The sequence below is a fragment of the Gadus macrocephalus genome, chromosome 2 (assembly GCF_031168955.1).
Source record: "Gadus macrocephalus chromosome 2, ASM3116895v1".
NCBI classification, from domain to species: Eukaryota; Metazoa; Chordata; class Actinopteri; order Gadiformes; family Gadidae; genus Gadus; species Gadus macrocephalus.
The window spans coordinates 13,957,067-13,976,617 of record NC_082383.1 but is presented as its reverse complement, the minus strand read 5'-3'; the positions used below and the strand labels follow the sequence as shown (position 1 = coordinate 13,976,617).

At 42.1% G+C, this 19,551-nt stretch overlaps 1 protein-coding gene across 3 annotated transcripts; it reads right to left on the bottom strand.

The window, feature by feature from the left end:
- Positions 1 to 486: 486 nt before the first annotated feature.
- Positions 487 to 15,351, bottom strand: med15 (mediator complex subunit 15). 3 transcript variants are annotated; one of them, XM_060042729.1, is made up of 18 exons: positions 15,170 to 15,351; positions 14,554 to 14,641; positions 14,259 to 14,310; positions 14,135 to 14,158; positions 13,839 to 14,003; positions 13,130 to 13,530; positions 12,470 to 12,907; positions 9,382 to 9,438; positions 8,893 to 9,000; positions 8,506 to 8,621; positions 7,172 to 7,299; positions 6,672 to 6,812; positions 6,375 to 6,438; positions 6,150 to 6,216; positions 5,615 to 5,772; positions 4,210 to 4,376; positions 3,410 to 3,508; positions 487 to 676 (listed from the first exon to the last, which is right to left on the bottom strand). In XM_060042729.1, the coding sequence occupies exons 1-18, from the start codon at positions 15,235 to 15,237 to the stop codon at positions 540 to 542; spliced, it is 2,478 nt and encodes an 825-aa protein (XP_059898712.1). In that variant the 5' UTR covers positions 15,238 to 15,351; the 3' UTR covers positions 487 to 539. The 3 variants fall into 3 exon arrangements, with proteins under 3 accessions (XP_059898712.1, XP_059898703.1, XP_059898721.1); XM_060042720.1 differs by having other exon boundaries at positions 8,506 to 8,629; positions 8,898 to 9,000; XM_060042738.1 differs by lacking the exon at positions 13,839 to 14,003 and having other exon boundaries at positions 8,506 to 8,629; positions 8,898 to 9,000.
- Positions 15,352 to 19,551: the final 4,200 nt, after the last annotated feature.

The window sequence follows — 19,551 nt, the reverse complement described above, 5'->3', positions numbered from 1 at the left end:
AATATGAACATCTCAAATAGTATTTAGTAATTTATTGGTTTTAATTACCAAAATGTTGTTTAGTCAATGAACAGGGCTGTATAACAGTCAACAGATTTGAAGCATTTATTCAGTAAGCAAAAAGTATACACATTCCAGATCTTCCAATGGCAAAAGTTTACAAAACATACACATTTCTTTTACTTGATAAAACAGCCTTCAAAACGACCTTTTCAGTTTACAGTATATCACAACCCTCTTGTGGTAGAAAATAGAAATTACATTTCAAATCAAAATGTAAAGGCAGAAAAACGAACCAAAAGAAAAAGCAGAAAATGATACCCACTTTGTAATGCACATTCGATATGTATGGATGCATCGCTGAATATAGATATACGGTATATGATGTAAATGTTTTATTTCAATTTTCCCTTTAAAAGTTTGTTTCTTCCATGCATCCGGTTTCGATGCAAAGCCACTTGCGCCTGCAGGTTTTCGGCAAGTGTGTCTTGTTTGTTTGTGTGTGTTTATATGTGTGTGTGTGAGTGTGTCTTTGTGCGCTAGGCTGCAGACAAGCAGGCCTGTCTGATGCTCTGGGCCCAGGTGTTCAGCAACTCCGTCACAGAGTGCTTGTCTGGGAGCTGCAGCAGCTTGGAGGTCATGTTCTTGTGGACTGTCTGCAGGAACGAGTTTGCACCTGAACCAAAGAAAAAGAAGAGGTGAAAAACATTTAAGGTTTTTTAGGATCACATACCAAGGTTTCCTAAAGGGTAGAGTTGGAAAGCGTTTAGGAGAGGTTGGGTTCCCCTCTGCATTACTTTATTGCACTTATGATGCACTTATTTCATTCTACTTGTCTATCCGATTCCAATAGAGGGATAATCAGTCCACGTCACTCTACGTCCCTCCCCGCTCTACGCACATGTCGTTTGCAGAAAGAGACGAGAGCGACAAGAGCCGCAATCATGTCTTGTTGTGCGGTTGGTTGCACAAACCCTTTTAATAAGTCTGATTATCCCATTTATTCCATTTCTTGCTTGCCAAAATAATAAAACAATTCAAATACTTTAATAATTATGCTTTTTCTTATTCGTATTGCATGCTCTGTTTGAGTTAATCTCCCTCAAAAAGTAGTCCCCTTTAATTACGATCAGTCAAACATGTTTTTGACACCTCGAAGGGCATTATCCAGCTTATACCATGGTCACTTGCCAAAGAAAAGAAATTAAGATCATTCATTTATATTTTCATGCGTTTTAAAATCAAAATATAAAGTTTTCACATAAATAGGACGGACCCTTATTACGACTTGGCAACAGGAGGTATTATAGTCCCCTGAGCTATGAGTCAGAGAGCTAACGTTATGGATTGTACATATTTATAATTCGAAATTTGTCCCAGCCTTTATACCACAGATACTCTAGGGTCTATCATATAACCGCTTTGTCTGATTACAGTTTAATTCATTTTTCAAAATTTACCAGCTCACGTTTTGAAGAATAATCACCGGCGCCAATCGTTTCAATGGGAATCGCGACGGTCTATATTTTCAACATAAAGTGTACATATTTATAATTCGAAATTCGTCCCAGCCTTTATACCACAGATACTCTAGGGCAGGGGTGTCAAACTCATTTTAGCTCAGGGGCCACATGGAGGATAATCTATTCCCAAGTGGGCCGGACCGGTAAAAATATGGCATAATTATGTAAAATTAAACATGCTGTGAGCACACCAAACACAGGTTCCCATTTACTTCCGTGAATAAAAAGGACGATGACCATTTTTCTTGGAAAACTCTGTGTCCACCTTTCGTCTTTTTGACAGAGATATTTTGGGGCAATGAGAGTGCCAAAGCGCATAATGTTGAAAGTATAAGGCAGAACGACAAGGTAGCTCCGGGCTAGCTGCACTACCTGTTTATACTTGCTCCCTGCTCAGCCCCGGTATAAAGTTTGCTTGCTTAACATAATTGCTATTGCGACTTCTAGTGGACACATTAAGAACAGCAGTTTCCTTCATTGAAAAATAGCAGATCATTTTACGTTACATTTCAAAGCGACTTCCAGTTACACACAATTGTCCAGTAGTTCAATGTACAACAAATTAATCAGTGCCAGTCAATGCAATCCATGTAATGCTAGGAAGGATTTTTATAAAAAAAAATATATATATTTTTTTTTTTACAATACTGTACTTCACAAAATCATCTCGCGGGCCGGATTAAACCCGTTCGCGAGCCTGATCCGGCCCGCGGGCCTTACGTTTGACACCCCTGCTCTAGGGTCTATTGCATATAACCGTGTTTTCTGATTACAGTTTAATATAACAGTAAGCTGACAAAATCGCTAATTAACACCGCAACTGCAAATTAACCACACCATGGCAACCGCCCAAACAAATTTTATTTTTGCCATCATTCTGCGCGCGCATCCGCCGTGTTGATAAACAAATAATCCCGCTATAGCTGCTCTTCACTGATTGATTGTTAAAGAAAAGACTCTTCATATACTGCGCAGATTGTCTTTGTGCAGTGTATTTTATTTTTTTAAACAACTGAACGTACATTTATTTGCCTATTGCCTTTGACCTCAAATGTGAAGTGCATCAAGAAGTGGACAGAAGGTGCCCCTTCTGTCAGCTACTAAGTTGATGGTTGTTCTGCCGATTTTGGGTAATTCTCTACTCCTGCAGTTTGAGGCATTTACACCCAACCAGGACCAAAGAGTCAGGCATATTTCTGTGCAGTGTGCTACTACTTTTGGAGACCAACCATTTTAGACGTAAAAAATAAATAAATGATAAAATTACTATTTTACATGGAAAGTGAATAGGGAATAAACACTAAAAACATTAAAACATCAAACATGAACACCTGAGAGTTGTCAAATTAAATCTGCATATGTAGACCGGAAGTATGGATGTCTCCGAAAAGCCCCTAAGGTCAATAAATCACAAGTCCGCTTTAGATAACCCCAGAGGCCTAACATTTGGTGTGCCCATCAAGGACCCTCCCTTATGTAATGTGGAAAGTTCGTATGATAGCTACCAAAATTACTATTTTAGCTATTTTTTTATTATGAGTCAATGGGGGAAAAAACACTGACTTCAGCTATTCCAATGGCAACTCAGGGTTGTCAAAGTTGGTACAATTTAGAAACCGCACTTCCCCAAAGAGCAAAGGAGCTCTTCAGTGACAGGGGGCGCCATAACTCACAATCAAACAAAAACGATCAGCCTCTTTGTTCAATCAATCGCCGACTTAAACCTTGCTACGCTCGCTCATTAGCCTTGGTGGCATTGAATGCCAGCGAGGCTTCAGAAAATGAAACATGCAAATGCACATGCGGTGAGCCGGTGTCATGTTGATATATTATTCTGATGAAGCACTACAACTGTTGTCCTCATTGCATTGCATATGGCTCCTCACCGTACTGTTCTCCTTCGTCCGCCCAGTGGGGGCTTTGGTCCGGGTAGTCCGCTGGGACACTCAGCTGCAGCGGGGGGACACTGGGCAGATTCTTGTCATCTAAGAAGGTTGTGTGTGTGTGTGTGTGTGGCGGAGGGGGGGGGGATTTTAGTCAAAGCAACAACTTGAATCAGACTGGACATCACCAATGTGTTTATCCCATGAAACAGGTGTGTATTTTGACCTAAAAAGGGACCTGATTATAGCAATAAGTGGCCCTCATAATCTAGAAATACATGTCTAACCATGAATCCTCTCAAATGATTAAATTGTTCTTATTTCTGTTTGACATATCTAACAATTTTAATCCTACTATTACGATTAATAATAGTTTATTTAGTTTTTACTATACATTTCACCTGTTCGACCTGATGCCCTCTGGCAGGCGCTATAGGTCCATCAGAACCAGGTCTTCACGGTTCAGAGACAGCTTCTTCCCAAAAGCTGTATCCACCCTGAACACACACATGCACTGACCCCCGACTGACTGACCCCCCCCTAACCTCCCACTGCTGTATTGTACTTTACTTTATTTTACTTAATTATTTATTTTACATTATTTACATTTCTATTTGGTATACTGTTGTTCTTGTTCTATTTATATATTTATTTATTTTCTCGAATGCACCAATTGGGAAAGCTTACTAAAAATGTCGTTGTACTTGACTCATGCAATGACAATAAAAGGCTTTCTATTCTATTCTACATAGCCACTGGGCTCCACAGCAAGGTGTTGGGTCACAGAGCAGTGTCCGGCGTACCCAGTTTGCAGACGAGGTGCACTGCGCCGTTGTTGCTGCAGAAGGACGGGTCCAGGCTGATCAGGAACTTCATGTCCAGGCGTGCCACCTCGCCCTGCAGGATGTTGGGAATGGTCTGCCGCTCGTCCTCATCCGGCTTCCTCTTACGGCCTGTGATGCTGGGGCCCCTTCAGAGCAGAGGTCAGGGGTCGTTACTTTGGATTCAGGACCCCTATTCTACTGGGAGTGTTTCTAATGTGTCCCCTCTAGTACATGATATGAGGGAAACATGCAATATTGCAATGCATATTTGACTTACGATAAATAAACAAGACTTTTAGTGTGCACAGTTCCAATGTGTTATTGTATCGTAATATTAATATTATCGACCAATTTGACAAATGAACACTTAGAAAAAACACCTCTCCATTACGTGAATATTTAGGAGGAGGCCAACATATTTTTTTAAATAGGCAGCTTTAAAAAGGTTTAATGCTAACTTTTATGCAAGTTGTAAAGTGTATTTATGTCTTATAAAAAGAGGTATCCAAAATGAGCTGATTCAATCAACTAACAAAGTAGCTCTCAACATTTGCTGGTAGATTGGCAAAGTAGTTCTGATTGATTAACCCCCCAAAAAATAATGAATTATAGAATTAAAATAATTGTAATTTAACTTCCATAATAAACAATTGAAGTCCTCCAAACAATGTAATTCAGCATATTTTCGATCAACACCTGCCTCCGAAATGGTACAATCCACTTACTGCAGAGGCGAGACCCCTTAACACTAAAGGCGCAATGGTAAATCCTGGCACTCAGTGGGGAAATTAAGGAGTGTGTTTGTAATCGCTAACGGTAGACTGTGGCTACTATTCTAGTTTAACGCAACGATGTGTGTGAATGTCGTTCTTGACAGCGGTTGATTTTGATGACCCTGTCTGAGAGAGGGTTTGGCTTCCCTGACACCTATGGTATAACGCTACAGTGTGTGTCGATGTGTGGAGCAAAGTCAAAGCAGTGGATTATTTCAATTTCCAGAGGAGGGTTAAGCTTCCAAGTATGACGACACGGTGTGTTGCGCATTACATACACATCGCTCATATAACACTTAAACACAACGCACTTAACGACTATCAAATGGCTGCAGTGGATCGTCATAAACCCTCCTTCCCATGAACACTCCTTTAAATCTCAATGTTTGAAATACCAGCTGAAACAGCAGGTCCTTTCTTTCTTATTTTCTCAATATTTTCTTGAGTGCAGAAATTCCTGCATACAACTGAATTCTAAACTCACTCAATTTTGATTTGATTGTATGCTGCGTATTTGGGGATGCCTCAACACAAGCATTTCACCTCCTCTGATGCCTTCCCCTGCTGTGATTGTGCATGCAACCAGGAACGCAGGAGACTCGGCCACCTACGTGATGGGAGGGCCGTGGATGGCGGCCATGGCGGGGGAGAAGGTGCGGTAGAGGGAGTGGTTGAAGACGGGCGAGCGGATGTTGGTCATGACGGCGTCCAGCAGGGGCTGGCACAGGTACTGCTGCTTGGTGGCCACGGGCGGAGGGGGCGGGGTCGGCTGCACGCACACGCACACGCACACGCACACGCACACACACAAACACACACGAAAGGAGTGCTCGTTCAATATGCCGGGCCTCAGGCAAGCATTGCCGCCGTTTTATGAAGCCAACCCAGAAGTGACTAACATGTAGTTCCTCTAACGGTCCATATGTCTGGGAAAATAGTGATTGAATTCTTGTTATACAGAGCAAATAAATAAAACGCTAGGTAATATATTATTTATAATTAGTGACTTAATTGTCTCTTCTTAATTAAGTCACTAATGGAGGGCTGTTGACATGTTTGTCAATGCAGTCCAAAATTATAATTGTACAATAACTTCTGGCAGGATATTCCAGTGGCTTTCACAAGAGGAATAGGAGAAAGGCTCACCACTGCCATGTCGTTCTTTAGTTTCTCCAGGGCTATCTCACACTTCTGTAATGTCTTCAGTGGACACCTACAAGCCAAGAGCAAGTGCAAAACAATGAGGCAAATTTTTTCGCTTATTCAAAAAGTCCCCCCCCCCCCCCCCTTCCAACCGGAATAACAGTGTTGATTTATTGAATTGCAGACAAGACTCATACTCTATCTTATTGGACATGACGTCTTGTATACCTCGTGTTGGGGTCAGTGAGGATGTTCAGCAAACTCTTCATCTTGCTCAGATCCTTCTTCCTGTCTGTCAACAGCAAGGAAACCAACAAGAAAACCATCAACATCAGTAGAGATGTGGGCAACTCGTAAGATCTGCTCACTAGCAAGTAGGCATGTGCCTTGCAGCGACCCAGGTAAATAAAATAAAAGTAAAACATTATTGGAAATGTACATCAATCCTAAAAGTCTGATCATCTCATTTCAGAATATATAACGCCTTTAATTCAGGTTAAAAAAAGTAATAGTAAGAATATATACCTTCGTTTTTGTCAATTTTATTGATCATCCTGCGCAGGGGTTCGATGTACTTGGACAGCTGTTTGAGTTTCTCCATGTACTGCTGGTCCTCCAGAGATGTGGCCCCTGCCGGACTCATTATTGGGACCGAATTGGGATTACCTTCAGAGACGAGTACTGCGTTAAAATGAATGCCCCTGTAGTCGCGTGTTAGCATCAGCAGCTACTCTACAACCATATGTGGTACAAAACCACTGGGTTGCATGCATGTATACATATGGAGCAATGTCAAGGCAGCCATTAAGGTTTCTGGTGGTTTGGCTCTACTTTGGAGTCGTAATTCAACTCATAATGGTGACTCTTTGGCTTTTGTTTTGTCTTAGCCAGTATACAGCACGATGGCCATTGCCTTCTATAATTCTGAATAATGTTGCACCAGAGATGTGTGTAAATACAGTATACAAGATGTTTTTTTAGTTTGAGCGTGTGTGTGTGTGTGTGTGTGTGTGTGTGTGTATTACCTGGTGTGTTGAGGGGACCAGGGGAGGGTACCCCATAGTTCTGGGGGGTTCTTGCTGTGGCTGGACTGTGGGAGGGCTGGGGGGAGGGGCTTGGCTGAAAACCTCCAGGTGAAGGAGTGGGGCCCGAACTGCAGGGAAGGAAGTCACATACATTGAATCATTAATCCTCAGAAAACATGCTTGATACATACAGCTGCCATGTAATTGACAAGCACAACATGACTGCAATGTGCCACATAGGTCACCTCAAAATACCCATCTCTTCTAGTCACATGAAGTGACCATGCTGTTTTTCAAAGTTTTTTATATAGTTTATTTTCCATTCGTTTTATTTAACCTGATCCTCATCTCAACTTCATTTTCAAACCGCTTTTCCAGGTTCGGGTCACGGGGGCAGCAGCTCCAGCAGGGGGCCCCAGACTTGATCAGCTCTGACAGGGGAATCCCGAGGCGTTCCCAGGTAGGGATGGGGATTGAAATCGGGTTTTATCAAGGGCCCGGTTTCAAAACCCGAAAATCATTAACGTTTGGGCTTATCGATACCACAATTGAGTCCCGTCGTTCATTTATTTATTTTTTTGTCCCGTAGGTCCTGTAACATAATGTTGTGTCCCTCGAGTCACGTCACATCATTTAAATCAAATCAATCCAATCACTGCAGCGTGTCCACCAATGTTTTTGAATGGAATTGGCTGAACGGGAGAAAAGGGTGAAAATAATTTATTGTATAGGGGGGAACACAACCTCAATGGCCAAGCACATTTCAGATGTGCTGTGTGATGATGTATTGAGGTTGGCTCAGTAAAACGACTGTCAGGTTATCATGATGTGTTCATAAAGAAACGGTAAATTTAGTTTTTGGTGAGAAACATCAGTAATTCTGTACTACTCATGTATCTGTATTATTAATAGAGTTGTATAGTGCTCTAATCATTTAAATATATATAATTAAAACTACTGACGTCACTATTTATTAAGAATTACATATTTAATTTAAAATACAATTATTTATTTCCTAAATATTTTCCTCATCACCAAAAACGCGTCGTATTTCCACCAATTAATAGAAAAGTATCGATAGTGGTATATATAAAGACTTGGATTGTTAAGGAGTTTCGAAAATGGTATCGATATCAATAAATATTAATGATCCCCATCCCTATTCCCAGGCCAGTATTGAGGTATCATCTCTCCACCTAGTCCTGGGTCTACCCCAAGGTCTCTTCCCCACCGGTGTTGCCTGAAACGACTGCCTAGGGAGGTGCCCAGTTGGCATTATTACCAGATGACCAAACAACCTATTTTATTTATTGACATGAAACATCAAGGTTTACCTGACAGAGTTGGGCTGTGAGGTGGGGGGCTGGGGGGATGGCTGCGGGGGTGGGGGCATCGACTGGGGGGTCTGGCCCGGGGAGGGCGAGGACATCATCTGATGCTGCTGCTGCACCTGCTGAGGTGATGGCAAAGACAGGCGGGAGGGAGGTGTTAGTTCCCACTACAGATGAGGAAGTCTTTACTACCACGAACAAAGCTGTATACAAGCTGTTTACCTCTGCAACAAGGAAACTAACAAATATACAAGGCTAATACTCTCCGCAATGTCACAGTAAGACAAGGAATACCCCAAAACAATTTGAAACTATTATGTATGGATTTCTTATATATTTAAGGACTGCTGGATCTGAGATGAATGGCGGGAAGCTATGTAAGCTTAGTACCTGAGGCATCTGTTGGCCCCCCAGGGCTCCAGGGTTCTGTGTCGCTAGCGTTGGGTTGGGGGCGACCCGGGGCATTCGCTGAATCGTTATCCCAGGTCTGTTCATCATCTTTAGAGGAGGAAAGAGGGATAACAACATCACAAGGTCACGAGAGAGAACCATTTCCTTTGCTGGAATTAGCTGAATATATGTCAAATTTGGATAATGCATGAAATGGCCTATTCCATGATTATCTTTATCATTTGAAATGTTGAAAGAAAAAGTTAACTTCGACCAAAATCTAATAAATCAAACAATCAATGGGTGCCCTCAAGGTTATGACAGGGTGATTTGAGAAACAAGGTTTCCTACATTATTTTGTAGTAACCATTGTGATTCAACCATAGGCCAAGTGTAAAATTACAAGTAGCCTGTAGTATGAACTGAGAAGATTGGAAACAACATGGAAACGTTGGAGGACGGGCAGTTCTGCAGTCAAGGGTTTCCTACCTGTCCTGGGTTGGGCTGTGCTTGTGCTGCCGCCTGCTGCTGCTGAGCTGCTCTGGCCTATCAACACACACAAAGATGTTCCTATGTAAGAATAGGCTGTGGAAAACCAGAGGCAGAGACATTTTCATTAAATAAAGTCATGCACTTGTAATCTTTTGCTGATGCCCATCTTGGGAATTAATGCTGTAGTTTTGAAAGACTTTGTATTCACCTCGTTTCACTTACGACTGTGCTATAAAGACTTTATTAATGACACGCATGAGCTTTTGAGCACCCTTAAACTGCTATTGCTTAGGACTAAACTGCTATTGCTTAGGACTACTGGGCCAATGTAGTACTCATACATTTCAAGTCAGATCTGGTTGTTTAATACAAAGTTTAGACTATTTCTTCTTATTTCTTTGCGTATGATTAAGTGTATTTCAATTGCACCATATTTGAATCGCCTTCTTACGTCAGTCTGTCATATGGATTTGTCTGAATTATGAAACTTCTGTTTATGCTCCTATAGCCTTATTTAAAAAATAATAATAATAATTCCCGGCATTTCCCTCTATGAGATACCATATTTACACCTTATAGATAAATCTTAACTGTAAACGCTTCTTCTCCACAAGTTCAGATGCCCAGCATCAACTATTGTTTGATCCTGCAAGTACGTTTTAATTTGATTCAAATCAGTGTCAGTTTCTCTTCATCTTCTTTTCTTCGTCATCTGACAGCTCAAGCAGCATAGCTATCCCCTACTCTTTGTCATCCCTTTTTTCTTATTGGCGGGCCCTACGCAATATTTTGAGACAAACTATTGTCCTTCATTTTATATACCTCGTTGCGATGAACATCCTCAAAGAATACTTTTTTTTTTTTAAAACCCGGATGCCTGCCAGCTGCTATGGAGCAACAGACCGTATCTTCGTTTTTAGGGCTGCGTTATGCATCATTTCAATGTGTAGCCTGCTGGATAATCCCCTCACACTGTACCCCAAGACGGATCGCTGGTTAACATATCTGAACACAGAATCATGTCTGCTCCAAAGTCTTGTACGACAGCCACACACATTGATCCTGGAATCCCATATGCAACCAGAATTTCGCTCAGTCCTTAAGCAATGGATGTTGCGGTGGATTTAGGGCTGCTAGATTATGGAAAAAATCATAATCACGATTATTTTAGTCTATATTGAAATCACGATTATTCAAACGATTATTTTTGAGTATGAAAATAAGATGTATTTATTCAGCATGTCTCTCCCAAAAACGATTTGTGACTGAGAACTTATACAGAAAGGTGAAAAAGAAAATGTTAAAATCTAAAATAATGTTTAGATATGTAACCAGCTGTTCTGATCGTTGTGATCGGCCGACACCCAGCCCTAGTGTGACTCCATCCTGTCACTTTTGTTCTTAAACCAACAACTCTAGTCGCCAGTTATCTCGCTGTCATGTAAGCTTCCATTTGCTGGGACGTCCAAGTGTCAGTAGTGAAACCTAGTGCTTTACTATCCTTAATTTGCTCCATAACCATCTCTCTTTCTGTCATAATGACAGAGTTGGTTTTCCATTTGCTTCCTAAATACTGCAACAATATATAATCTAGATCATCACAGATGATCTAGATCAGTGGTTTTCAAACTGTGGGGCGCGCCCCCCCTGGGGGGCGCCAGAGTACTTCAGGGGGGGCGCGACTGAGAAAAAAATAAACCCGAAAAACCCACTGAAAGTCATGATTCAAATCATCAGTCGTACTTCAACTGTAGAAGTAACATAACTAAATCAATTTTCAACCGTTTATCTTCGTGCAAACCATTTCACAAATCTACACACTTGTATCTTCAATAATATCTAAACAGAATTTCGATATCATTTAAAATTTCTTCAGAATCACAGTTTTAGTTTCATACCGCTTCGTTTTCAGCTGTTTTCATTGAAGACGTCAGCCCATTCTGATACACTTACTTCTAGACATCGTAACTCATTCCTTTTTCAACCGTTTACCATCGTTCAAACCATTAAGCAAATCTACACACTTGTATCTTCAATTCTATGGAAACGGAATTTTGATAGCATTTATATTTTTTCAGAATCACAGTCTTAGTTTCAAACCGGCATCGTTTTCAGTTGCTTATAATAATTTAGGTCACCATAGCAACGCCGGTAAACAAACCCCGCCGAATAGTAGAATCTCTGGACTGAAAAGGCAGATCTGATTCGACTGGCAGTTTACACAGATTAAGATGTTCAAATTAATTTAAAAAAGGTTAAGCTAAAACATGCTTAGATAAAGTTGTTAAATTGTGTTAAGAAATGTGTTTAAAAACGCACAAAGATGTAATGTTTCAGAATAACGTTTAAAATTTTTAAAAAATATGTTTAAAAAATGTTTCAAATGTTTGGGGGGGGGGGGGGCTCAGCTGAAATTTTTTCTCTGAGGGGGGGCTCACTCTCTCACACTTTGAAAACCCCTGATCTAGATTATCTTTTGGCTTAATCTTGGTTGAGAGGATGAAGTAGACGAGCCGTGTTCATCTTCATGTTTTGAATCAAGACTTGTAAATAAGACTTGAATAGTAAATCTGTAGTTTACTATGTATAGTAAATCTGCCCAGATAATTGCAGAATGTTGGCAGCTAGCTATGCAACCTACCCGTGTCATGTGGTTTGCAATGTATGCTGTTGCATTTAACTTTGTTGTCTTTCAAAAGTTTGAAATGCTGTCACTTTAAAAACTTCTTCTGAGAAAGAGTGAAAGTATTAGATAGCCTGATACCCACAACTCAGGTTTCAGCTTCTCTCATTCACTCAACCACCAGCATGTTGTCACATGGATTATGTTTTTGCAAAGTAGCACTGGCTAGAAAAAAGCCTTTCAAAAGGAATTTATAATTCTTCTAGGTTATTATTCCTTCCTTGCCCTACTTATGTCGCTTTTTATTCTTTTTTTACCAAATCTTCACTTCATGAAAGCTGCATTTATTGACAGCATAACTGGTTGAACACGTTTCTTCTCCCCCTAATTTTCAAAACGCAATTCATGATAATTAGGTTACTTCAGAACATTAGATTAAGATACCGGCGCTGGGGCTTTTACCTGGAGAGCTTGCATCTTTAACTGTTGCTGTTGGCTGAGGGAACCTATGGACACGTGCTGACCAGGAGGCATCTGGGCTGGCAGGGACTGGGGAACTATGCCAGGCTGTTGCTGCTGCTGGGGGTGTGGGGGTAACGCCCCCTGCTGTGGCTGTGACTGGGCTTGCACCTGCTGCTGCTGATGTAGCTGCTGCTGCTGCTGCTGCTGTTGTACCATGTGCTGGATAGACTGAGCTTGAGCCTGGGCCTGGGCTTGGGCTTGGGCTTGTGCTTGAGCCTGGGCTTGGGCCTGGGCTTGAGCCTGGGCCTGGGCCTGGGCTTGAGCCTGGGCTTGAGCCTGCGCTTGGGCCTGCGCTTGGGCCTGTGCCTGAGCCTGGGCATGTTGTTGAAGCTGTAGTTGGACTATCTGCTGCTGTTGTTGGATCCTCGACGGGTGTATCTGGAAATATATAGAGACAAGTAGCGCAGGATGACAATTAACACTGGAAATATGGAACAATTGTTTTGACAGCATCTTTGATCAAAGGTCCAACTTGTCCAAATGTTTTTTCGTTTTGGAAATTAAGATACTGCCACCACCAAGAATTATCACAAGAACTTCCTACAGTTCGAAAAAAGAGCACTTAAACAGTGCATGACTAATTTGGGGTGTGTGTCCAACCTGGCTCTGTTGTTGCTGATTCTGGGCGGCCTGCTGCTGTTGCTGATGCTGTTGTTGTTGTTGTTGCTGCTGCTGCTGCTGTTGTTGGTGTTGCATCTGCTGCATCTTCAGCTGCTGCTGCACCTGGAACTGCTGCTGCTGGAGGGCAGCGTTCTGCTGCTGTTGAAGGGCGTTCTGTTGCTGTTGCATGGCACTCTGCTGTTGCATGGCGCTCTGCTGTTGCATGGCCGTCTGCTGCTGTTGCATGGCATTCTGTTGTTGTTGCATGGCATTCTGCTGCTGGGCCTGCTGGAACTGCTGAAACTGGAGGGACTGCTGCTGCTGCTGTTGTTGTTGTTGTTGTGGTTGCTGCTGCTGTTGGGCCTGTACGATCTGCTGCATCTGTAACTGACCTGGTCCTCCTGTAACACCCCCCAGCAAGGATGAGAGATAAAAGAGCGGAGAGAGATTGACGGGGGGGGGGGGGGGGGGGGGGGGGTCAGAGAGAAAGAAATCCATGTAGAATCAGTTGGTTTATCTTGTGGAACAACACCCCTGGAGTCGTCTTCAAACCCAAAAAGTGAGCAGAGGCTTGGATATACTAGGTCTCTTTCGCAGGCAGATCTCATTCACAGAGCAGAAACACAGCCAGCAGCATCCACTGTTATTGCTTGCCATTTAGTAATTTAGTGCATACAAAACAAACACCACATGTAGGAAACACACTCACTGGCTTGGGGGTTTCCAGCCACCCCTCCCATGGCATGCTGGCCTATCTGCATCTGCCCCATGGGCCCCATACCAACCATTGGCGCACCTGGGGGACGAGGCCCCATGCCAATAGTGCCCGGGCCCCCTCCAACCCCTGTCAGGTTAGTCAGGGCATTCATGGGATCTAGCAGAAGAGTAGACAACAGAGAATAGTACACAGCTCCAACATGCATAGCCGAAATCATGAGCGATAGGAGTCTACTTCTTAAAGTTAGACAGATCCCGGCCAAAGAGATGGAAAATGCGCCTATTCACCTGGACCGCCAAGAGCCTTCTTGTCTGAAAAACAATTTGAAATGCATAATCACTTACTGTAAAACTGTTCACGTCTACCCTAAATCGTAAATCCCTAGCCAAGGCAAAACAGTATGATACTTACGAATGTCTCTGAAGTGTATTATCAAACGTGCAACCAGAGACAAGTATTCCTCCTAGAATTACAAAGGGAAAGACTAAGTTGCCAATAGTGAAATAGTATTAAGATAAAAAAGAGCCATTACAATGGTTTGCACTAATGCAAAATATTGTGCGTCAAGTATTGGGGCCAAGTAGGCGTGTCAAATTCAAATGATTCACAATTACTTAAACTTTTCAAATATACATCAATCCTGTGCCTTAATTGTCATGCGAGTATAACGTTTATAATTAATTAGTATTTAATATAATACACTTACACGGGATTTGGCTTTGACGTAAACATGATTCTCCATGTCAGTGCTGGACTTTGAGTGTGGAGTCCCAGCCTTTCTCATCGCATCCTCTCTGAAATTAACATTAAAAGTTTTAGCAGTAGGCCTGTACACATTATTGTCAATACATTTCAGTCCACATTGAAGATATTCAAAACGTTACTTTAAACGAAGTGCGATTAATTTTCTCATTCTCAGAGTTGGCTGCATTAACCATGGTCTCTGCGACTTGTTTTATATACATATTTGAATGACTGTATTTTAACGATGAGCAAGAAATACAAAATGAAAACACATAGCATGACGTTCACGGACGTGCGTTGATCTGCTAAAGCGTAGGCGTGATTCGGTCATTGATCCGAGCTAACGATGCTAGATGAGCTAACTGATGAGATCAAAGAGATACACGCCAAAATATCATTATTTCTCGTTTCGTTTTACTTGGGGTTATATTTTACATTTGGCCCCCATTGAGGAGGGTCAGGAGGTGGGATGCGATTCATCGTTAGCTTAGCCAACTAGTTTCCACTTGCCAACATCTATAGAAACATGCGTTTGTTGAGCTAATGATACTATGCTGACATAAAAAGAAAAGTCTCACATCTGTGCGACGACTTTTTGTCGGAACTGTGGGCTTCTCCAGTCGCTGTCTGGTCCAGGGACCTCCATTAAATCAAATATTGTCTTTGGGTATTAGAGAGAAAGTATGGTTTGTTGCGGTGATGTTTTTACTGTTATCGCTGGGCTTCCTTATTCGTTTTCTAAATTAAGGTAAAATACCCAGATACATTGTATGTACTGCCCCCTAGTGTACGACATAAGAATATCAGTGTCAGCTAACGTTTGTGTTAGTGCGTAGAAAGTTTGTGACACTAGATAGCTAAACGGACTTCATCATGTTGAACTGTTGAATGTGAGGACACATTCACATTAATTAATAAGGAAGATTTGGCATCTTTGGCGGACAGCCTTGATACCGGTTAGGTCTTGACTCATTTTGTGATCTAGGCCAGATTTCTTAACGAAAAGGTCTTTATTTATGCAAAGGAAACCACAAACGCCTTAGTTCCTACTGTCACGGCAGGTAATGAACTACAAAATGCATTTCCTGCAGGAAATGCGGTGAGTGCTGTAGTACAAATTGAGGTTGGAAATATTTTTTAATAAAGCCACATAGTAAATGGCTTAAATCAAGTGAAGGGATTTGAACAAAAGTTTAAACGTCTACATGGCGTAGCCTAAACAATGTAAATGATGCACACCATTTAAGAAAATGTAACTGGTTGGAAACAAATAAAGTGACAGGATAGGTCTGATAGGTCAAATGTATTGTCCTGCACTGCTGGGGTGTGTGCGTGTGTGCGTATGTGCGTATATATGTGCGTCTGTCCGTCCATTTTCTGCAACATGCACGAGTGCATTATAACAAAAACATAAATAAAACATAAGATCTCCCCCCACTGGTGTGTCTTTCTTTTCTTGATACTAACATTAATTCGAAGTGTGTGTGTGTGTGTGTGTGTGTGTGTGTGTGTGTGTGTGTGTGTGTGTGTGTGTGTGTGTGTGTGTGTGTGTGTGTGTGTGTGTGTGTGTGTGTGTGTGTGTGTGTGTGTGTGTGTGTGTACACTGTAGCATCATGTAATAATTGGGGAGGGATGCATGATTTCGTCTTCTACTGCTACTCAATGCTTCTACTTACTAACAACTTCTAATATTTGTATATCACAATTCATAATTAAAGGTTGGGTATGGAATTCGCTTTTTTGGCCATTTTTGCAAAATTACTTGAAATCCTTATCATAACCCGATTACAGCCACTGAGTTAGAAGTACTGACATGAAAATTAAACTTGTCAATCATCTGTGGAACGGGCAGGGCTCGAAAAACTCCAGCCAATCATTTGCATTGCCACCGAGTTGCATTGGACAGTAAGTACGTCAATCAAACGGTCGTACTGCACTCCCCCTCCCCCGCGCCCCGCGCGCGACCCCTTCGTGCAGTACTCGTGACCCAGAGCTCGTGACCCAGAGCAAGCTCCTGTTTGTTGTTATCCTGCGGTAGCTACTGGAACTAGTTAATCCACATTTGGACCTAGCAGTAGAAGACAATTTCCATGGCAGACAAGACGCCACCATCCCCACCACCACCACCACCACCACCAGCAAAGAGAAGGAAAACTCCTTTTCAGAGAGTAATTGATAATAAAAACGCTGAAAGAGAAAAACTGAAATCAAGAATAATCCTAGGCGCTGCTTTCGAACGTTGGCGGCAACTGAAGGACGAGAAGGGTCTAAAAACCGATGCTTGTGTGGCGGTTGACCTAGTTTCAAAGTTTATACCGTTTATACTCGGTAATACCGGTGTTGAGACGAGTGTATTACTCGGTGTAAAATGTCCACACCGCGGCAACCCTAGTGAAAACCAGGACTTCCAATACAATTATATGAAACAAACATACATTTTCTAAAAATAGTAATGATTTATGTGACCGTTTAATGTAAAATAACCTTTTTTCAGCACTAGGTCATATGAGCATTAAATAAATGCGTCTCAAAATGCCTTGGACAGCAGCGAGGATGACTCGCTTTGCCACGGGCCGAAACAGTTCGGAGCGACCACAGCCAGAGCGAACACAGCGGGGCAGAGGAGTGTCAGGAATAGTCTTTGGTGTACACATCAGTACGGCCTATTTGCACTACTGTTTAGTGGCAATGCAGTGTTTTATTCTATGCCTTTTTATTTTCGTATATTATTTCAATGAATACAATTTATTTATTCTTAAAAACAAGATCTGGTCTTCAAATCTTTTTTCCAAATATAGGTCGTCTTACAATGGGGTTTGTGTTTATATTCGGACCAATACGGTACAGCGGGCGCTCACATGACGTTAAGCATTTCCTGGTGCATAATGTGACGCTTCAGAACCTAAAATCCCGTTTCTCCCTGTTGACACGAAAACACATAACCGGCGTTTTCAGAAATCTCCACTTTGGCCGGAGTTTTTAGAAATGATCGTTTTCTGTGATAAGACAGGGCCTCGGACAGGGGGTGTTGCAGCACCCCCAGCACCCCTACTTCCCGCGGTACTGGGTGCAACTTACAGCTGAATGTAGTGCCATGTTGTTAAACGAAAACCTACGCTAGCCTGGCTCGCTCTCGCGCATCTCTGTTCGCGCTCGTGCATGATTGCGCGTCCAGGTACTTGGAATGGGTGGAGTCAGAGTCAGCGTTGAAGGAGAGGGGGTAGGACCATAGACATCTTATAGATAGACGGAGCATTGGCTGCTGGGACGCGAGAAATACGGCCGCCATCTTGGAGTGGTCTCGCGGGGAGGCGAATTTTTTTTTTGCAGGGTGGTAGCGGGAAGCTCGTGAATATTCATGAGGGAACTGATCCCTGATTGGCTGGGACTTGTTGGCTGGGACTTGGCTCGCTGGGACTTTGTCAGAGGGCTTGTGTGAAAATCACGAACGCAAATGAATTAAACGTTGTTATAAATCAACACGAATAATGTGACACATGATACCCACCTACTACACGGCAACTCTATAGCTACCTTTCTGTAAGTACAAACGTTAGCTCACTCGTCTAAAAGCCCCTGTGAAACTGTTATGTGACACAGCCTGGGCTACTGTAGTAAATCATTTTTTTATTTATTATATTTTATAACGTTATGTATAGCGCATCGCAGTGCTTTCGGCAGCTGGTGATTGTTTCCAAGTTTTTTTTTTTCTAATTGTTGTCCATCCATGTCTTGATATTTCCATTAAGATTCCATTCTGTTCTGTTTCTAGAAGTAGTGAGCATAATGGCAGGATTTATTAAAGCTTGCAACATTTGCCAGACCCATGTCAACTTTGAGGAGATGGAGCTGCTGGAGATTAGGTGTAGATGGATAAGAATAAACCGTATGATTTCTGATATTTCATAGTGGTTCTGCCACACCCCACAACCAATTACATTATAGAAAGAAGGGCCATAAAATCTGTATGCCTATCCATAGAATGTTTTCGCGTAGGGCTAATTTTAATATTGATTTTCACCTATCAATCCACCTACTACACGGCAACTCTATAGCTACCTTTCTGTAAGTGCCAAAACAAACGTTAGCTCGTAATGCTAACTCGTCTAAAAACAACTACTGTATAACATGTGTCACACTATTGATGCAATGATTTGTGTTGATTTATAACAACGTTTCATTTATTTGCGTTCGTGATTTTCACAAGCCCTCTGTTTTCACAAGCCCTCTGACAAAGTCCCAGCGAGCCAAGTCCCAGCCAATGAGGGATGAGTTCCCTCATGAATATTCACGAGCTTCCCGCTACCACCCTGCAAAAAATAAACTCGCAACCGGGAGCAGCAACAGCAGCAGAAACAGGATGCCGGGCTGTTGTTCAGCGTATTCCTGCTCAAATTGGCGGACAATCCATAATAGGAATCGGGGGATTACTTTTCACAAGCAAGATTTAACATTACCGTACTATTGGTATAATTAGTATTGAATAATAAAACACGCCAAACCACGTGGCCTTTATCATAGCTACACGTATGACAAAAACCGCATGAAAATCAGTGGTATTCAGTGAGGTATGATTAATTAAATGACAGTTCATTGCTCCAGCCAAACGGATTACACTGAGTGGAGCGGATGACCACTCCAAGATGGCGGCCCCGCGTCTCGTCAGCGCCAGTAGGCGGTAGCATTCGATGCTCCGTCTATCATGTCTATGGGTAGGACCATTTGAGTTGTGTATTTTCAAAATCTGCTGGCGTTTCGCAAATCCCATACCCAACCTTTAACCTTGAAAGAAAACCAAAAAACTTCAAGTACATATTTAAACTTTCAATGATCAAGACATGTACTTTGAATGTAAATAAGGTGCCACAGACCATAGAAAAGCTTAAAAAAGCTTGTATAACACATTTTCAGGTGAGGCTCTCCAATAAAGGGGCGATCCGGGCTTTGCCCCAACTGTCCT